The sequence below is a fragment of the Salvia hispanica genome, unplaced genomic scaffold, assembly GCF_023119035.1.
Source record: "Salvia hispanica cultivar TCC Black 2014 unplaced genomic scaffold, UniMelb_Shisp_WGS_1.0 HiC_scaffold_1010, whole genome shotgun sequence".
NCBI lineage: Eukaryota > Viridiplantae > Streptophyta > Magnoliopsida > Lamiales > Lamiaceae > Salvia > Salvia hispanica.
In genome coordinates, this window is record NW_025951262.1 from 51,675 (window position 1) to 72,755 (window position 21,081).

General features: G+C 38.1%; 3 protein-coding genes and 2 pseudogenes across 3 annotated transcripts; all 5 read right to left on the minus strand.

The window, feature by feature from the left end:
* Positions 1-1,737, minus strand: LOC125197822 (ferruginol synthase-like). Its single transcript, XM_048096341.1, is given in 3 exon segments — positions 1-698; positions 876-1,526; positions 1,528-1,737. Coding segments are annotated over 3 exon segments (1,461 nt in total). The 3' UTR covers positions 1-98.
* Positions 1,738-3,390: 1,653 nt separating this feature from the next.
* Positions 3,391-5,086, minus strand: LOC125197820. The gene is made up of 3 exons (XM_048096340.1): positions 4,725-5,086; positions 4,351-4,557; positions 3,391-4,269 (listed from the first exon to the last, which is right to left on the minus strand). Exons 1-3 carry the CDS (start codon positions 5,084-5,086, stop codon positions 3,426-3,428), a joined length of 1,413 nt encoding a protein of 470 aa, XP_047952297.1. The 3' UTR covers positions 3,391-3,425.
* A 529-nt stretch (positions 5,087-5,615) lies between these two features.
* On the minus strand, positions 5,616-7,849 carry LOC125197817 (annotated as a pseudogene).
* Positions 7,850-8,565: 716 nt separating this feature from the next.
* LOC125197815 lies at positions 8,566-10,980 on the minus strand (annotated as a pseudogene).
* A 4,514-nt stretch (positions 10,981-15,494) lies between these two features.
* LOC125197814 lies at positions 15,495-16,560 on the minus strand. The gene is made up of 2 exons (XM_048096337.1): positions 16,143-16,560; positions 15,495-15,800 (listed from the first exon to the last, which is right to left on the minus strand). Exons 1-2 carry the CDS (start codon positions 16,531-16,533, stop codon positions 15,790-15,792), a joined length of 402 nt encoding a protein of 133 aa, XP_047952294.1. The 5' UTR covers positions 16,534-16,560; the 3' UTR covers positions 15,495-15,789.
* Positions 16,561-21,081: the final 4,521 nt, after the last annotated feature.

The window sequence follows — 21,081 nt, forward strand, 5'->3', positions numbered from 1 at the left end:
TTACAACCATGTACCAAACCATATTTTATTAAAGTAGGGATAAAGATACAACGCACAATATCTCATCCAATTTTCAAGTAAAAAAAGAAGTCCAAATTTCAGAAACAACTAAGTGGAATGGCCTTGAGAGGAACCGCCTTGTGCAATGCCATTCCGAATTCCTCGGTGGTGTCAGGTCTCACCCCTCCTTCCATTTTCCATTCAAAATTGTGAAGCATAGAGCCCAACATCAGAGACAACATTCTATCAGCCAGAGGCAAACCCGGGCACATTCTTCTCCCCGACCCAAATGGAATAAGTTCAAAATTTTGGCCCTTGAACCCTATATTGTTGTTTAAGAATCTTTCAGGCTCGAACGAAGTAGGGTAGGGCCAGACGCTCGAATCTCTGCCTATAGCCCAAGCATTGATAAATATTTGAGAGTGTTGGGGGATTATGTAACCTCCAATCTCGACATCACGAACCGCCCGTCGAGGAACAAGAAATGGACCGGGAGTGTGGAGTCGTAAGGTCTCTTTGATTAGTGCTTGCAAGTATGGGAGCCTTGATATGTCCGATTCTTCAATTTGATTCTTTTCTCCTATCACACTTCTAAGCTCATTCTTTGCATTACTCATTTTCTCCGGATTAGCTAACAATTCTGTCATTGCCCATTCAACTGTGCATTGAGTCGAGTCTGATCCTCCCACAAATAAGTCCTAATATATGTGGAGACAGAATTTGAATTAACATCTCTTACGCCACAAACTAACTGAATATGAACTTTAATTGAACTATTTTTCAAACCAGACCAAAGACCATCAAAAGCCATATAACGGACACGAGTTTTAAAAATACGTGAATGAAATGAGTTTGTGAAACGCATGATAACTCACCAGAAACAAATGTTGAATGTCCTTGCAGGTCAAGTCATAGTCAGATCCGTCCATGAGATCAAGAAGCGCAGCCAGCAAATCATTCTTCGTCTCCATAGATCTTGATTCCATCCTCTCATCAATTATCCCTCCCAAAACACCAAGCAATCTCCCAAAGTAAAACTCCGACCGCTTCTTGATCCCCTGCGGATCCAACCGCTTCAGAATCGGAAAAAAGTCGGCAACATTCGGAGTCCCCAAAGTCTTCGTCACGCCCTGGATCGTCTCCTTCAGCTGCTGCGTCGCATCGGATCCAAACTCAATCAAATCCACCGAGAAAAATGTAGCGCTGAGAAGATTAAACGACGTCACAAACGCCGCCTGCCCCAAGTCCACGGCTCGCCCCCTCGCGCTGCACTCGCGCAAGTAATCCACCAGCCTCGAAACCTTCTCGCGCCGGTTGCCCGCGCCGCCGTCGAGGCGCCGCGCCGAGAACATCTGCTCTTTGCACAGTCTCCTTAGTTTTCTCCACCTCTCTCCGACGGGTATGAGCCCGACTGAAACCTTGTCGAAGCCATGGGCTTCGGCGGCGGCAGGGATGGTGCGGCCGGAGAAGGCTTGGTCGTGCTCTTGCAGCACCAGTCTGGCGAAATCCGGGGATGATACGACGAGCGGTGTGGATGCTTCCGAGCTTGAGAGACATCAGAGGGCCGTAGGTTTTGGAGAGGTCGGAGAGGGACTTGTGGGGATTACGGCCGAGTTGGAGGATGTTTCCGATGATCGGAAACGGGTATGGCCCCGGCGGGAGGTTCTGGTGGCGGCGGCGGAAATGGGACCATGCCAAAATCGATACGATTATTGCGATCAAGAGTGAGAGAGCCATGATTTAGTCAATTTGTAGATTTGAAAATAATCATGAATTTATACAAGGAGAAGGGAAGAGTGTCTTATTCGACTCACTAGCTGCATGGGGCGGACTACATTGACCGAAATCTTGCTTAAATAATTAATTATTCAAGGAGAACGATGACTGTATTGATTAGATTTGAAAAATTATCAATTTATTCAACAGCTGACGCCAATCCAATTGTTTATTCAAATAGGACGACGGGAATCTTAGATTAAATAATACAGCCACCGGAGAATGAAGACTCTCATTATACTCACTACCTACTAACTAGTAGCCCTTCAAATATGGAGTATATATTTCCAATCTTATGATCTTCCAAATATGTACTATCTACAAATATTTTTCATTTTGGGCAGTTTATATAAAAACTTTAGAATCTTTCATTTTATGAATCGTCCCTACAATCCATTAACTCTACTTTCACTACTTTTTCCTTTTCTATTCTACTTTACCAATTTTATACTCCCTACGTTAGATCAGGTTGAGTCGAGGCGTGTTTTTAAGAAAAAATTGTTTGAGGTGTAATAAATAAATATTGTAGTGGATGTTGGGGCCCACTTTTAATTGAGTGTCCAATAAATAAATGTTGTAGTTGATGTTGGGACCCACATTTAACACTTTTTTATTAATTGTAGTGGATGTTGGGACCACTTTTAACACTTTGTAGATATTTTTTATTAATTTATCTCAAGAAATCCTAAGCGGGGCCTTAAAATTGATCAACCGGGACTTCCTAAAAGCGGGAAAGGAGGAGTAATTTATTTTACCAATTGTGCATTATCTAGTACTTTCGTTGTATTGTTAAGGACTAGATATCATAGGTAAACTTCTTGGTTGTATTATCTCCTTGATGATAGTGGATTTTTAGATCGATGAGTCTTGTGGTTTTTTCCTCTTCATGTTGGAGACGGTTTTCCAAGTAAAATCTTGATGTTGCTATCTTTGTTCTCGTTTCTCATTATTATCACCTTAACTCGTCTACATTGAATGCAAATAAATTGTGCTTCTAATATATTCTTGCAAATTGACTATGCTTGGTTATCCATTGTGCATAGAATTATGTTCTCCCTCCCAACAACTTGTAACATTTGAAGCGTTTGATCCTATAAATTTTTATACTAAAATTTCACATTATAACTCAGACTGATTATAAACAACGTAAATTGCAAACCGGAAATTTTATTACAAAGCTTTCAGATTTAAGTCAAATGATACTAGTATATTTTATTTTACAACAATAGATAACCACAGTAAATTCGTAACCAAACTTCAAATGACACACCAAATATTTAAGTGGACAAAGATGGATTCATCACAAACTAAGAAAACAGTAGTACATAGGAGTAGTTATTTGCTAAAAATTACTCCTCTATGGAACACTCCACACTGTTTCTTCCATCAATAGCACGTATGTTATCTTTGTGTTTTTTCCACCACCATTGTAAACACATGAAGAAGTCACATTTGTCCGAAGCACACTGAAATCCAAGGGTACCATAAACCTTCCTTTTACAACAGGCGCTGCAACGCAACCTGGTGGTTAGTTGATGCACGACGGGGTGTGAGTGATGTTCCCCTAAATCATATCGCTGCCCAAACTTGACGTTCCGATACTCCCCGGACGTTGTGGGCAAGCATTTTGTATGGATGGAAACATCGGATTATCTGCAGTGATACATCCACCACTTTGGATTCATATATTCTTCGCAGATTTCGCAGTAGAATTTACTTGGATGGTTGGCGCTAGCATTGTACGTTAGCAGCAACAGGTGCTTATCCCATCTACGATTACTCACTTGTTTCGGCAGCAGTGCACACTCAGCGTGAAACATGATATGGCAGACATCACATTTGTAGGAGACTCGATCCCATGTACTCCAATTACATGCTCTGCAGGGGCGGATGTAACCGAATCTCGTTATCTCTTCAGTTTGCAGCTTGAGGTTATGGCGTAGGTGAGTTTCGTGTTTTATGGTATCGGGCAGAGAAACACACTTTATATCCACTTTGAAGTCGCACTTTGTGCAACCATAAAAGTGCCCATTTGTATAAAATTGACAAATGTTGCAAAAAACAGAGTCGAGTGTGGGAGGAGTTTGAAGGGTTAAGATGTGATGAGGTTCTTGGTGGAATGGGTGAGAGGAGAGCTCTACCGGTAACTGGAAGCAAGTTAAGTGGACAATGTAATTGCATTCACCACAACTTACGTACTTATTTAACGATGATATTGGTCCGGTGCATCCATCACATACTAATTTTGATTTTAAGCCACAGTTAAGATCAACATCATCATCACTATTATCGTTTTCTTCTTGATCATGCAGTGATGGTGAGATTAAACGTAACTGATGGTCGGGATTATGGAGTTTGTATTTACCTTTAACGATCTCATTATCATGAGAGATGGCCGGTATTCCTAATTTAGCAACAAAAGGTCCAATGATCTCTTCCGATGCGTCATTTATAGGAAACGCGACAACATTCGTATCGTCGTCAGTATTGCTCCTAGAAAATAAAACAAATAACTTGAAATTAGTTAATTGTACTCAAATGTTGGAAAATGGAGGATGTTATACTTATACTTGCATCATGAGGGCAGTTGTTGACAGGGCGCAATTGATATGGGAAACATATTTGCAAAGCCCACAATGGTAGACCCAATATCTAGGTAGCAACTCCTTGTAACACACTTGACACTCCTCCAAATGGTACTCGATGTATTCAAGTGGGAGGCCATAAGCAAGGGAGAGCGGGTGGTCGTGGAGGTGGTAGCGGTCGAGGTGGCAGGTAAAGCTGCACAGCTCTCGTTGATGGAGTATTGACAAAGGATGCAGAGATAGGAGTTCCCCCGGTGTATGGATCCACAAGCATCGCACCTTATCCAAAAGCGCGGCCAGGCCTCCACAGCAGTGTCAGCTCATGGTGCGGATGGCTCGGGTGTTTGATGCAGCTGCGTTCACTTGCACCCATCACTTCGATGCTCCTCCGCAAACTGGGTGGATTTCGAATCTGCAAGAGCTAATACTGCAGCAGTAGCCAAAGTTGATCCCATAGTCGCAGACTGCGCAAATACAATAGCTTTGCTTTTGGACGAGGTGTGTTGAGGGTGCAAGGAGAGAGTGATCTCTCGCGGCATTTCTGCACATGCTTCATGTAAGAGTGGGTAGCTGCAGCGGTGAGTGCATACGTAGATCGCCTCGCCGTAGAAGAAGCACCTCAGGCAGCCTTCACATTGGTTTCTTCTAGTGCCATCAAATTCGGTAAGAATGAGTTGATGGTGATGGATGGGATGATCAAGAAGAATAAACTCATTCTCACTCATATTTCTCTCTTTTTACTCTTCTCAATTCACAAACAAACAATGTCTGTTTGATTTTATTTGAATTGATATGATAAATTAAGATTTCACCCTCTATATATATTGCATCAAGTGTGATTAGTACTGTCACTCCACTTTGATACTTGCCTTGTTAAGTTTTCACTTACCAGCACTTTATTTTATAATCTTTGCCTTCACCGAAGAGGAAATATATGTTCGAATTAACTCCACAAGTTAGAATATTATTAAGCTCACATGTGAGCAAAGAATATATCCAAATCAAAATTGTTTTTGCCTAAGAGTATCTTTAATTATCGCCTTCTACTATTTTTATAATTTACCATTTTGTAAAAATGCATTTATGCCATTTAGTTCGATTAATTTACCCAATTACGAATCTAATATATTATCTTCAAAAGTACTACTACAATACATATCTTCAAAAATCTCCAAACAGTGTGGATAAGCCTTTGGTTTCCATCTATATTCAGGAAGATGGTTGAGCACAGAACAAACACAGTTTATATGAAATAAAAACAATTCAAGATAGGATACAGATTTGAACATGATGATTTGATGATCATTGCAACCAAAAACAACTATAGATAATCAAACACCTTTTTCACTATAGGAAGCAAATAAAAAGAGGTGCCAAAGTTATTATATCCTTACTCCTTCCACATATCAGCAAACTCATCGACTTGAGGATTTTCCAGCTCATGCATCTTCTTCCTGGTTTTGGCTTTAACCTTCTTTGCATATTTCCCAGCCTTCTGCCTTTTCTCCATAGAGCGTATCTGGGGACGGTATAGAGAAAGGATAATTAAAAGGTTTCATTCAACAGAACCATGCAATGAATTTTGGCAATACCATGAAGAAATACTGCAAGAACTAACCGTGTTGGGTGAAACGTAGAAAGGATTCTCGTACAATGTTGGGCCGCCAAAGCTCCCACTAAATATCTTGATTGGGTTTAAGCAGAACCTTGGACCAACCTGCACAAGAAATATGTTAACACAAATTTTTGCAATGTAAACATTAGGTGTACAGATGTGGTGTATCTTCACAAACCTCAATCAACGTCATATTTTCCAAGTCTCCACGGTCTAACTTTTGTGCTGTACCAGTATGGTCGGTTGATATCTGCTTCACGAAAATGAAGATACTAAGATAAATTCCTCTCGTGGAGAAAGACTAACAACCAGTATATTTGATGCACTAACATAGTTGTAGCTAATCACAGCTAGCCTCTTTAGTGCTCTATGCTTAGCATTTTGATATTATTAATATCCAATTATTTAACTTAAAGAAACATGACAAACCTGGTAATTACGGAACCATATGTGGTCATCGGCTATTGAGAAGACATATACATGGTCATGGTATGGTTTAGATTTCCTATGATCCTTTGGTGTGGCAAATATCTGAAATACATAAAGCAAAGTACAAAAATTTGAAATCATAAATCAATATATAAAGATGGTAAGACACTCATGACAGCAAAAAGCAATAAACATATGGAATAGGGCAAAATGAAAGAAATTATGCATAAACAAGGTCTTGCTACTAGGAAGACCTACCTGAGTGATCATCTCCTTTAAAAGCTTCCAATGAGGGCTTTTATCGAAGTTGGCTGAAAATGTCAGGATAGGACGGAACCCTTGAGATGATTTCCAGTAAGTTTCAGTTCCTCCATTGTGTGCACTTCAGACATCGACACACAATAAACATAATTACAACCAATCTAAAAGGCAGAGTAAAGGATTATGGGGCATTGGGAGGGTCGAATGTCTAAAAGTCAACAACTATAGCTGGCCATACCTGCATTAACCAAAAACTTGACAGAGGGACCATTGGGGCACTTAGCCATCCATAAGTAGAGATCTTTACCTTTCCTGCACTGCAGAGAGCAAGCATTGCTGTTACACAACCATTGATGTTTCTATCAAAAACTATCAGAAGATAAGTTGTGAAACTCATAGTACCTCAAAAACAAGCATGAGGAGCAGCTCCTGAGCTCGACAAGCTCATTCAGATCTGTGCCTTTGCTCCCCTTGGACTCGACCTTGTTATCTTTCTTACAATGAGGCAATAAATCAACCAAGTTCAACATCAAATGCCGATACCTAAAATCACACAATTAACTAATCCAATAAAAAGAGTAATCCAATCCAATATAAACATAACACTGAGCAACTGAATAAACGCCAATGCCTAAAATCCCTCACTCAACATTTTCAATTAAAAATGTAATCAAATGCAAACATAACAGCTAACTGAATAAATTCCAATACCTAAAATAATTAATTCAACAATCCAATAAAAAAGAGTAATATAACTGCCTATACCTAAAACCACACATTCAACATTTCCAATAAAAAGAGCAATCAAATAGAAACATGGTACGAACTCAATTTTGGTCTAACGCCAAAAACTAGCAAAGCTCAACTCATCAAATACTGCATATAACTATAGGAACCAAACCTGAAACTAATGCGGCGAGAACAAGTAACCAAAACTTTCTCTTTGTTTCGGAAAAAGGGGTAGAATCATTCTCCTTTACATCTTCAGGACTGGTTTTAAATCCGAAAAGAGTTCTTTTCGGCCTTTCCGACGCGGTTTCTTCCTTGTTCTCATTTTCTGCCACCTTAGTTTCGCTGTGCTTTCGCTTCTTCGCCATTCCAGCTTAATTGAACTCTGAGAAGTAAGCACAAATATTGAGAAATTTCAGATGCCAAAACCGCTAGAGATTGAAGGAGATGAATGCAGCAGGGGTTAAACCCTAAACCCTGTTAGGAAAGAGGGATTTTGTCAATTTGTGCGATGCGAGTTTACGCTTGCTTTGGGCTTTTTGATGGGCTACATATTAAAGAGGCCCGAATTAGTTTTGCACAAAATGAAATGCAATTTACTCCTCGGTAAGAAGTTTTTTCATCGAATTAACTTCCCATGATAAATGTCACATATTTTTTTAGTTTATCCTAAAAAATGTCATATTTATTTTTATGAAAAAATTATTCTCTCTCACATTAATATAAATAAGTATATATTATTTCTTTCTTTATCTAACACACAAAACATCTCATAAAATTCATTCTTTAACTATTACTCCCTCCGTCACCTAAAATTAGGTCCAGTTGACGCGTGTGTTTTAAGAAATGTAATGGAAAGTGAGTTAAAAAAGTTAGTGGATTGTGGGTCTACTTTTATATATTAGTTTTATAATAAAATGTGAGTGGGAAATTTGAGTTAGTAGAATTGGAGTCCACTACCAAAAATGGTAAAAGTGAAATGGCAAATTTTGGGGACTGGACTGAAAGAAAACTGGGACAAATTTTCGACGGAGGGAGTATCTAATATGGGACGGAGGGAATACCTGTTTAGTATATGTGACTAATGTGAGTTATAACTTTAAAAGAAAATTATTGAACTCTAAATTGAAAATAGAAAGACCGATATTCACTGGAATTTCTTGTGCATGAGAAAATTAGATACAAAGCATTCTATTTTGGGAATATTTTATGTAACTTGCTCTGAATTATTTTAAGTAATGGAGTAGTACATTTTATAACATCATTATTGGTTAAAATAGACCATGATTGGACTTGTAATTATTGTCGCATTATTCGAAGTTGTCGGCGGCGGCGGCGACCATAATCGGACTTCTCACTCGGTACTTGCCAGCTTGGTCGATCCAAATCACTGCACCTTCCCGTGTTGAATCCTTATGTCAGCGTTGTATTGAATCGTGAGATAATAGCTAATTGTCTCGTATTTCTTCTTAAACACCAAAGTTTGAGGCCGAACTACGACTGTTGTGTTCACCGGCGCCTCCACCATAACTCTATATGTGGCCGCATCGCCTACATTTGTCACGTTTCTACGGAACCACCGAGTTAGCGTCCTCCCGATCTCCGCTGCACGAATCAGAGCCACGAACGACGGATAATTGAGGTCCGAGGATGGATTCGAACAATTGTAGCTCGACCTTATGATCGTCTGAGTCTGATTGCGGCGAAGTTCATGGAACAAACTAGATTCACAAGATCTTGCAAGGAAGCGTCATAAACAAGGCCCGGGTCAAGCGCCCGGTTCGGGTCAACTGACCCGACCCGATGCCAAACGGTGTGGCCACCGAGCCATCATGTGCCCGAATGGGCTGGTTGGTATTATCCAGAGGATTGGCGGTGGTCATCATAGCAGATTGTATCATTGCGGGGTCCACTCAGGTGCGCGGCTTTGAGAAGCGCCAGCGACCCCTGAGATATGCGGGCACGCCATTGACGTGCCCGCCAGGAGGTTGTAGTCGGTTGCGAGGTCGATATTTCTACCGATACTTGCGGCCATAAGCTGAGGATGAAACGCTGCCAAGATCAATACTCCCGGCGCCATCAAGTCGGGCTTCAGGATGCCCTCATAGTTTAGCCCCGGGCCTCTCGACGAGTCATCTGAGAGAGCCGGCGCGGCTCTCGGCTCTTTGCCGAGAATGGTCTGTTTGAAATCGATGCTCGCTGTCGGGGTAGCGCTGCTCAGCGCGTAATCCGCCACTTGTCGTCCTTGCGCAGCCGTGATCACGACTCCAGGGTGAGGAAACGCGTTGAATCGGAAAATGGATGCGTCTTCCGTTATCACTATAGCCGCTTTCACATTGGAATCGGATAAGTCTCCCATAACGGTGTCGAAATCCGTGTCTCCGACGGTGATGTTGCAGACAATGATGCTATTTTCCGGCGCCTCCGCTAGCTCAGCTGCGGTGCAACCGAATAAGCTCTGGTTGTACACGATAGGCAGGTTGCGGACTATCGCCCTAGCCGGAATGTGGTCCATCCGGTGATCGTTTTCCCATTTCCTAGAGTCAAATTTCCGGCAAACCAACGATCAACGGTGCCCGAAGCAACTATCACCGCCCAGGGATTCCCGATCGGATAGTCCGAGAACCCGGCCTCGATTTCCAGCCGATATACAAACCACGATTCCCTTCTCCCTCGCTCCGAAGCTAGCTATTGAAAGAGGGCTCTCATACAAATTAATTTCTAGAACACCCAAAGAAATCGAGAGTATATCGACTCCATCCGCCACAGCCTGGTCCATCGCCGCGAGTACATCCGACGAGACGCTGCTGCCGCCCCAGAGGGCCTTGTACACGGCCAGCCTGGCCGCGGCGCCATCCCTCTCGCGGTCCCAGTGGCGTACCCGAAGAAGGAGGCCTCCTCCACGAAGTTTCCGGCTGCAATGGACGAGACGTGGCTGCCGTGGCCGTCGTCGTCCCTTGCAGTGTCGGGCACCTCAAGGTGCCCGACACTTTCCAGCCTTGATTGAAGTATCTAGCTCCGATGATTTTGTTGTTGCAGAGCGAAGAGTTGAATCCTGCACCGCCGTCGCAGACTCCCTTCCATTTAGCAGGGGCTTGAGTAGTTATCCCACGATCGCTGAAGCTGGGGCTCTCGGGCCAGATTCCGGAGTCGATGACTCCGATTATGACGTCTTTGCCGTAGTGTGAGGCCGGCCAGAGACCGGAGGCTGAGTTGAGGGAGAGGAAGTCAGGGGTGTGGGTGGTGTCTGGGGTGACAGCAGAGTCGGGGTAAGCGGACACGAATCCTGGGGAGTGCTTTAGTGATTGGAGCTCAGTTTGGGAGATGGAGACGCTGAATCCGCGGAAAGCGTGGTCGTAAATGTATAGAAGCTTTGGGTTGGGATTGGTGGATTTGAGAAGGGAGGAATACCAGAAATGGTGAGAGGAGAAAGGTTTGGGCATGGAGGTTTTATCCATGTGGACAATGTAGGTGGATTTTTTATGTGATGAAGCTGCATTAGCCAAGAAAAAGCATAGCAGCAGAAACAGAGTCATTGTTGCAGTATGAAGCTCCATTTGGAATGTGACTGGTATATCAGTCAAACTGAAATACCAGTGTGCTATTGAACTAAGATATGAATATCCTCTTTTATACTCCAATTCCAAACCTCAACTTGGCAGGGCTGGCGGCTTATTATTTTTCATCTTTTTGCTCAATTATTATGTATCTGCTACACAGAACAAATAGCAAAGAATTACTCGTTTTTGGTACTAGAATTATGGAAGTGTTATTTAGTGAGTTAAGTAAAATTGAAAAAAATATAAGATGGAAAATAAAATATGCTTGTGATCTTTTAAATAGTAGCCTATCCGAACACCCACTTGACAGGGCTGGCGGCTTATTATCGATGGACCCATGCCTTTCCTTTCAGAGAGAATTTTTTCAAATTATGAGAAATTGTGGTGGAACCTTTTGGTATTTATTGAGGGAGAAGCCGCCTCTGAGCTTAGTAAATCAACTAGTAGTTTTTTTACCAGCTCGATCATTCTAGAGTTTACAACTTTCAAACCAATGCATATGGAGTCTCTTCAATTTGATGTGAATTACGTAGTATACGTTAGTGGTTGGGTGTTTTATAATAATAGTAAAACTTGGGATTTGAATTACTGGTGTATAAAATGGTCAAATTGTGATGGCTTGATATTCAAAATCGCATTACTACAAATAGAGTAACATATCACTCTCTTAGGCATAAAATCATCAAGTAATGAAATATTTTTATTTCTAAGTTATACCCGAACAGCTTAGCCAAAATGATCAGATGATACACATACCATTATCGGGCATCTCACTCTATATTTGCCAGTTTTATCTGTCCAAATCACTGCACCTTTTATATGTTAGCGGCCTCGTATCGAATTGCATGAAAATTCCTCTTTGTTTCATTTTTTTTGCTAAACGCCACAGTTTGAGGTCGAACTATGGTAAGTGATGGAACTAGAAATTGAAATAAATCAATGAAATTTAACAAAATAATAATAGTACTCCTCCATCCCTCTGTAGTAGGGACATTTCTTTTCAGCGAGATTTAAGAAAAATTGTTTTAAATAAGTTAAATAAAAGGAGAATAAAGTAGAAAGGAAAAATGTAGAAATATGAAGAGAGGTAAAGTAAGAGAGAGTAAAGTAACTTTTTGTCAAAAACGGAAATGACTCAGCTACAATGGGACAACCCAAAGAAATATGACTCAGCTACGAAGAACGGGTTATTTAATCCAGCATATAATTTTATTAAATTTAGGGGTTTAATTTTATTGAAGTAGGAGAGATAGATTAAAAATGGATTGAAATGTTGTTAGAGTACTGTGGGGCAATTTGCCCAAATGAATGTAGTACTACTAATTTTGTAAATACCAAAATGAAAGGAAAAATATTACTACTAGTGTTACGAAGTGTTATGAAACAGAGAGTGTATATAATGACATGTTAAGATGCTACAATCATAAATTTATTTTCAAAATTTCCTAACTAATATACTATACGCCTGTTTGTTTGTCACGAAAGTAAAGTTGTCGGGAAAATGATTCCTGGGAATATGAATCCTAAGAATATGATTTCATGACTTTACTTTCCGTGTTTGGAAACATGACAATATTTTGAATTTTATATTTTAATATAAAAAGTAAATTAAGAAATATAATAGTTAATTTATTATAATTATATGCAAAAAATGTATATTATCAACATTATTATCACGAAATTAGTTTCATTGCACGATTCTTTTGATGATGTGCTATAAGGTCAAGAAAATACCAACTTGCTCATCGAGTTAGATTAATAGTAGGACTTAGTCTTCCAATCGTTTCAAGCATGATGAATTATCTAAACGTGTATTTATCCTAAAACAATTCTTCATAACATGTGGCAACACTCTCATAGATCAATCTATGAAGGTAGCGTGATCGGTCAATCTCATTCACAAAACGTAGGGCCTTTATATAATATTTTCGATAATAATGAGTAGTGATAGTTTTAATCACAAACATTATTAGCTTCAATATGATCATTCTCTTTTTACAAACTATAAGAAAAAGAAGTTTCTTTGAATTTGATTTTATTGTTGTCATCTTTTTAAGACATCCTGAAAAATGAAAGTAAATATAATAAAGTTCTCAAGCATAATCTAATAAGGAACAAAGTATATAAGAGCTTGGAATAAAAAACAGGAAGCTTGATCAATATATGCATACAAACATTGAAGCAGCAGCATATAAAATTGTGGGTGACAATATACATGCTCACACAAACTCTATGAAATTGAAGAAACATAGTAATTGATAGTTTGATACCATAACTTAACTGAGGAAAATTTAACCCAGACAAAGATGCATGAATGTAAATATAAAATATGCCTAGCCTGCTTGACATCCAAAGAAAATATACGAAATTGATTAGAACAAAAAAAAGAAAGAGAAAAGGAAAGGAAAACGAAAGGAAGAATTATTGTGTTTCATAAACAATAATTCATCAATATGAGTAGCTGCGTCTAGAAGCAAATTACATTCAATCTACACAAAGTTAACAATTAAACAGTACATAAATGAATCAATCTACACAAAAGTTAACAATTAAACGGTACAAGATGAACCAACCAACTGCAGGTAATTACACAAATATTTTTTGATGACAATATACGCACAAAGATGTGGGTGTATGTGCTATTTGAGTTTTGAGTGTCAATTACAGTCAATTACACAAATTAATCACTTGCACATGACAAATTATATGTAGGCAACTAAGAGCAGATTACATACACGAAATTTATGAATTGAAAAAAAGTCTCATTGAGAACTTTACACTGATAATGGATATAACCATGAAATTGATAGATTTAAAGGGTGAAGATAACTTCGGTAGAGTGAGGCTGAAATCGACGAAGTGAAATACCTAGAAGAGAAATCGGGTATCACATCTTTTGTTAAGTAATTTTTAAAATCCTCAAATCGGAAAAAGAATACCGAGCTTTAGGCGAGGAATCGAATCCCAGTTTTTCACTAACTTTCTCTGATTTTAGGAATAAGATTATTTTCCTTGTTCTCTTATTATTGCAACAAACGCTGGATTTTAAAATCTCAGATTACTTTCTTGGTTAAAATCGACAAACAAAGCGGGCATGCAATGTAATGTAATGGTCATAATTGTTAAACACATAAATTCAAATATTCGGTTACATTCTTGGATGATTGACACGTGGCAATATTGTGGAATTAAGATTTATATAAGAAAAATATATATTTTAAAATGTGAGAATCATGAATATTTTATGTAATTGATAATGACATTCAAATGGACATAAGATTATCTTATGTTCATATCAGTTGTAATTCTATAAATTTAGTTTATTTTATTTCTATAGCAAATCACATTAATTCGAAATAAAACTTCAAATTACACATTGGATATCATACAACAAAGATGGATATAACTCAAAGCAGAGAAAAAAAATACACTACCATGCAATTCTTAATTACAAGCGGTTGAAGTATGTATCCTCAATTAACTTCGTCATTTTAAGTTTTAACCACAGCGGTTTGGACACACGAAGAAGTCACTTTGTGTGAAACCGCCCCCTCCTGCCCCCCCCCACCCCACCCCATCCGCCACCGTGTGAAACACACTGAAATCCACGAGTACCATGTACCTTTCTTTTTCCACAGATGCTGTAACGCAACCTATTGGTTAGTTGATGCGCGACATGGTGGTGGTGAAGTGCCCGTACATTATATCGCTGTCCAAACTTGAAGTTCCGATACTTGCCCGACGTTGTCGAGCAAGCACGTGGGATGGATGGAAACATCGCATTCTGAACAATGATACATCCACCTTTTGGGATTCATCTCTCCTTCACAGACTTCGCAGTAGAAGCTACTTGGGTGGTTAATGCTAGCATTGAACGTTAGCGCCAACACGTGCTTATCCCATCTACGATTACTCACTTGTGGCGGCAACATGGCACATTGAGAATGCAATCTGATTTGGCAGACATCACAGTTGTAGTAGGCTTGAGCAAATGTATTAGCACCACACGCACTGCAGTTGTGAAAAGTGCTATATTCCATCGTTATCTCTGGAGCGACCAAGTTGAGATGATGGGGTGGGTGAGCTAAATGTTTTATGGTGTTGGGTAGAGAAGCGCACTTTATATCTATGCTGAAGTTGCACGATTTGCACTTATAGAAGAGCCCGTTTGTATAAAAACGACAGATTTTGCAAAAAACCAAAGTTGAACAGTTTGGGAGATGCTTCAAGGGATAGGATGTGATGAGGTTTTCTGTGGAGTGGATGAGGGGGAGCTCCAGTGGTAATTGGCAGCAACTTAAGTGGAGAAGGTAGTTGCATTCACCACAACTTATGTACTCCCTCCGTCCAGAGAAGTTGGCATACTTTGAAAATAGTCGGGATTTTAGGAGGTTTTGTTTTGTGTGTTAAATGGAGATAGAAAATATAATTTTTATATTCATGTGAGAAGAACTTTTTTCAAAAGGGAAATGTGACATCTTTTGTGGGACAAATTAAAAAGGAAAGTGTGCCAACTTCTGGGACGGAGGAGTAGTATTTATCTGTTGATGAAATTGGTGTGGTGCATCCATCACTACTAATTTTCCATTCAAGCCATAGTTAAGATCAACATCTTCTTCTTCATCATCATCATCGACGACATGGTCGTTTAGTTCCGGATAATGCAATGATGAGATTAGGCGTAACAGATGGTTTGTATTATGAAGTTTGAAGTTGCCTTTGATGATCTCATTATCATGAGAGATAGTCGTTACTCCTAATTTTGCAACGAGAGGTCCAATAAGCTCTTCAGCTGCATCTTCTATTGGAAACACAGTGACATTTGCATCCACGTTCATATTGCTCCTAGGAAAAAATTCAAATAAATAAATTTTATATTAATAAGATAAGATGGGGCAAATAGATTTAAGATTGCATTTTAGTTGTAGGTAAATTGCATTTATAGTGTTGAGTTTTGCATTTTCACATAAATTGCATTTTATATTGTTAAGTTTTGCATTTTCACATATATAAATGCAATCCGTCTATATAGAAAATGCAAATTAAACATGATATGATAACAATGAGTCATAGCCACATCTCCCATAAAATAATCTACAACTTAATTATAGATGAATAATCATATAACATTTGCGCCTTTTTGACTCAATTACTCAATAACAAAACATTTGACGGTTGGGATCTTACGTGATGAAGGAGATGTTGAGATGGTGCAGTTGAGATGGGCAACATATCTGCAAATCCTACAGTGATAGACCCAATATCGAGGGAGCAACACCTTGAGGCACACATCACACTTGAAATGGTACTTGAGATATTCAAGTGGGAGACGATAAGCCAAGGAGAGCGGGTGGTTGTGGAGGTGGTGGCGGTCGAGACTGGCAGGTAAGGCCGCGCAGCTCTGGCTGATGCAGTATTGACAAAGGGTGCAGAAATAGGAGTTCCCTCGGTGTATGGCGCCACAAGCATCGCACCTTAAGGAGGCAGCTCGACCGGGCTTCCACAGAAGAGTCAGCTCATGGCGCGGATGGCTCGGATGTTTGGTGGATCCGGAAGCAGCTGCAGCCATCACGTCCATGCTGTTTACGCAGCCGAAGTGGACCCGGAATTGGCATGAGCTACTGCTGTTGTACCCAATTTGAAACACCCCCATATTCACAGATGGCACATGGGTGGGACCACACTCCTTTGGGCCTTTGGACGAGGGTGTGTTGAGGGTGCAAGGAGAAGGTGATCTCTGCCGGCATTTCTGCGCATACTTCGTGTAGTGTTCGTCACGGCATCTGTAGATCGCCTCTCCGGAGAAGATGTACTTCTCACAGCCATAACAATAATGGTCTGCTCCATCAATGCTAGCTGATTTGGTCAGAATGAGTGGATGAAGATGGGCGGAATGATCAAGAACCACCTCCTCCTTTTCCCGCGCCTCTTTCTTAATACGGAGAATACTATTCTTCTCAACTCCTTTACTAGTACTACTACTCCCTATTTCCCTTTATACTTGCCTTGCCAACACTTTATTCATTCCAATTCAATCCACAAGCTTGGAATATTATAATCTTCACATTTCAGCAACGAATATTCAAATGAAATTATTTTTGCCAAGAATTTATTCAATTATCCTATCCCCTTATTTTGTGTTCCCGAGAAAAAAAGGCATACTACTATATGTTATACATACTGAGACATTAATGTTTATGAGACAGTAGCTTGATCACAATCACAAAACAAACCGGTTTGTTTAATTAAGCATTGACTATTGGATCTCTAATGTGCTCATCTTTAGTGGTTTTATTATACTACTATTTTTTCAACCTTTGAAAATTAATCAAATTTGTTTATAGACTCCAATAATTGTATGATGAATCATATTCCAATGTTTTAAACTTACAAATTATATCTCTAACTTTCAATTTATATCAATTTCTAATATTGTAGTTCCACTTCAATAGTGAAATCGTGACATGATATGTAGGAAGATCTAATATTTTTCTTCTAACAATAAGCTGAATGCTTTTTGCAGGGGAGATTATCTATAAGTACTGCATAGACAAACATAAAAGTGATGGTGAGATCACTCACTTATATTTATGTGTGTAGTATGAGATGTCATAGGTGACTTTTATTTTTAAAAAATGGAATGATAGTTTTAGAAATAATTATAAATAAAAAGAATGATTAACTTGATAAAGATGAAGATAGAATTGGTAAGGCGAAAAATATAGGCTAAAATTGATACAAATACTACTCCATGTTAAAACTAATAAAGTTCAAAATAAAATTTATTAAATTATTAACGAAGGATAAATTTGATCATTCCTATTTCATTACTCCCTCCGACCCACAAAGATAGTCCCACTTTGACCCGGCAGAGTTTTAAGAAATGTAATAGAAAGTGAGTTGAAAAGGTTAGTGGAACGTGAATTCTACTTTTTTATATTAGTTTTATAATAAAGTGTGAGTAGGAATGAGTTAGTAGAATATAGGCTACTACTAAAAATAATAAAAAGTGAAATGGACAAACTTTGTGGGACGGACAAAAATAGAAAAATGGGACAATCTTTGTTGGACGGAGGGAGTATTAAAGTTGAGACAAATGGTTAGAAAAATTATAGTACTAAAATTTTATAAAATTATGTGCAACTATAAAAACCAGCCTGTAAATTTGTAAAAGTTAGTGTTTATTTTTCAATTGTCACGCATGTTTTAATTGAGTGAAATTATACTATGACGATAATAATTTAAGTTTATATTTGTAACAGTTTGAAAATTCAAATTTTATAACGATAAAAGTTTAAGAAAAAAACAATTTAACTAAAGGATTGTGTGAAGAATTTTCTAATAATTAGTGTCCTGTAAGGATTTTTGAAAAGAAAATACTTACTACCCCCGTCCCAAGAGATATATAAGTGAGGCATTTCTTTGTTTTTACTCATTTTAGAAAAAATAATATTTCATCCGTTCCAAGGTAGTTGAGGCATTTCTTTTGGTTACGAGATTTAAGAAACGATATGTTAAAGGTTAGTGTGGAGAGAGTAAAGTAAGAGAGGAAATAAAATAAGAATGAGGAAAAGAGAGTTATATAAGAGAGGAAAAGTTTTTGTCAAATAAGAAAATGATTCAACTACCTTGACGCTTAAGAGCATCCACATCCATGTTCTTGCAAGAGCATAGATGTGGGTCGAATCCACTTTTATTCATTTTTAACTCTCCGCTCTTCTGCAAGAGATGCTCGGGTCTCACCATTAATTCTATTATTCAATTAAAATACTTCAATTACTAAAAACATTTCCACATATTAAAATGCATTTAAAATACCCGTAATACTATTACAAATTACTAAAAAATTAAAATATTACATAATAAAATCCTAAAAAATTAAAAATTACATAATTAAAATCCTAAAAATTGAGATTGAGAGAGTTGTATGGTGTAGTGTGATTTTTTATGTTGAAATGGGGGTATTTATAGATGAAAGTGTGAATTTCAGGGTAAAAATAATGGAAAAATAAATTAAAAGTGTGGAAAAAACAAATATATTTTATTGGGAAGTGAGAATTTTTTTTTTTCAAATCTGAATTTTTCAGATCTTTTTGAAATTTTTAAAAAATAAAAATGAAAAAATGAAAAACCAACGTTGGCCAATCAAAGCATGCCACGTCGATTCTCGTTTTCTGCCGTGGGCACGGTGGTGCTCTTAGCTATAGCACGGCCGTGCAAGAGCACAGAGGTGAGCAATGCATGTTCTAAAAGGAATACTATAACTCAACTACCTTGGGAAGGAGAAAGTATAAAATAATTAAAGTGGAGACAGAGTAAGAAAGTAAGAGAGAGAAAAATGTAGAGAACACTCTTTTCTCTACATCATTCTCTATCTTATTTTACTATTTCTCCATTCTAACTATTTTATAGACTCCCTTGTCCCATGATTAAGTTTAGTCCAAACTTTTGGTACGAGATTACTGAATTGTGATGAAAAGAGGAAAGAATTAATAAAATGGAAAAGATAAAGTGAGAATAAAGTAGGTGAATTAAAAAAAATTAAGAGTGATTGATTATTGTCTTAAAGGAAATAACTTAACTTAGTTGTGACATAAAAAAGATTACGACTCAACTTAGTTAGTACGAGTGGAAAAACCAAACTCTTTGCTTATTTTGGGATGAAGGAAGGAGTACTAGCTAGAAATTAAGTTGAAGTTAAACGAGCCCGTAGTATATATGATCGGGCAACTATAATGTGGCATTTGGAGTGACTAGCTAGATTATTGTAACGGTGACTACTAAGCCTCCGCCTCTACATCCCTCTCAACCTTCTTTCTATTTCGAACTCCAAATTCACCACAGACTCTTAAACCCTACTTGGTAGGATGGAATGGAATGGGAGGGAATGGAATGGAGATGGAATGAAATGAAGGTGAGTAATGGTTTGTGCTTGGTAAGCACAAGAAATGCAAAAGGAATGGAATTGTTATTCCTTGATTCATTCCATTCATATGTTTGATATCCACAAATTAATATAGAAATGGAATGGAATGAAATATGAATAATTAATATGTTGATTCTATCAAAAAAAAGCACTACACACATTCTACACACTACACGCAGTTCACACACTACACACACTTCACACATTTCACATACTACACACATTTCACACAAAGTGTGTGTAGTGTGTGAAATGTATGGAATGGAATGGAATGACCATTCCTCGCCTAAAGGATGGAATGGGTATTCCATGGGAATGGAGATAGCATTCCATTCCTCCATCCGTCCCATTGAAGATGACCCACTTTCCTTTTTAGTTTGTCCCACTCAAGATTACCTATTACTTAAAATGGAAACACATTATCTATACTTTATTCTCTCTCTAACTTTACTCTCTCTACTTAACACACAAAATAAAGTTGCATAAAATCTCGTGTTACTCAAAGAAAGGGTCATCTTCCTTGGGACGTAGGAGTATTAAATAGCCTTTTCTTCATTTTTATAAATTAAGGAGAATAATCATGTTTTTGGAATGGAATGGAATGGAATGGACTTAACATAGTTTTTTTCGTTTTCATTCTTGTCGAATATCTTGCCAATGGAGATATCATTAATTTTAAGTTTTTGCTAAGTAGATCTGAGATGGAACATGGATAGATTGGATAATGACATTATAAAATGGGTCAAATTAGGTTGAAGAGGAAAGTGGCAAAGAAAGGTAGTTAATACTAGCTAGTATATTGTGCTTCTAGCTAAGAAATTTAACAAATTTGATCATCCTCACCGAATAATTGAAATTTGTATAATTCGCTTTGCTTTGTACTTCAAGTTCTTGAATATCATGTTGATAAATCAATAGGAGGATATTTTCTCTGATCTTCTATATTGGATTTGCTTATAAATTTTATGATAGAAAATTGAGAAGAAAATAAAATCACATCTTGAATCAAAATGGTGAATTTTGTTTTGGTCGTTGATGTCTAAAGTTCTTTAAAGATAATAAGATTTTCAGCTTAGAATGAAGTTGTGAAATAGTTAAGCATGTTGGAAAGACAACTTGAAGTATCCAAGACCAAGAATGTGGGAAGAGAAAGTATGAAGTTCTAACCCATTGGAAATAGGATATAACATTTATAATGTA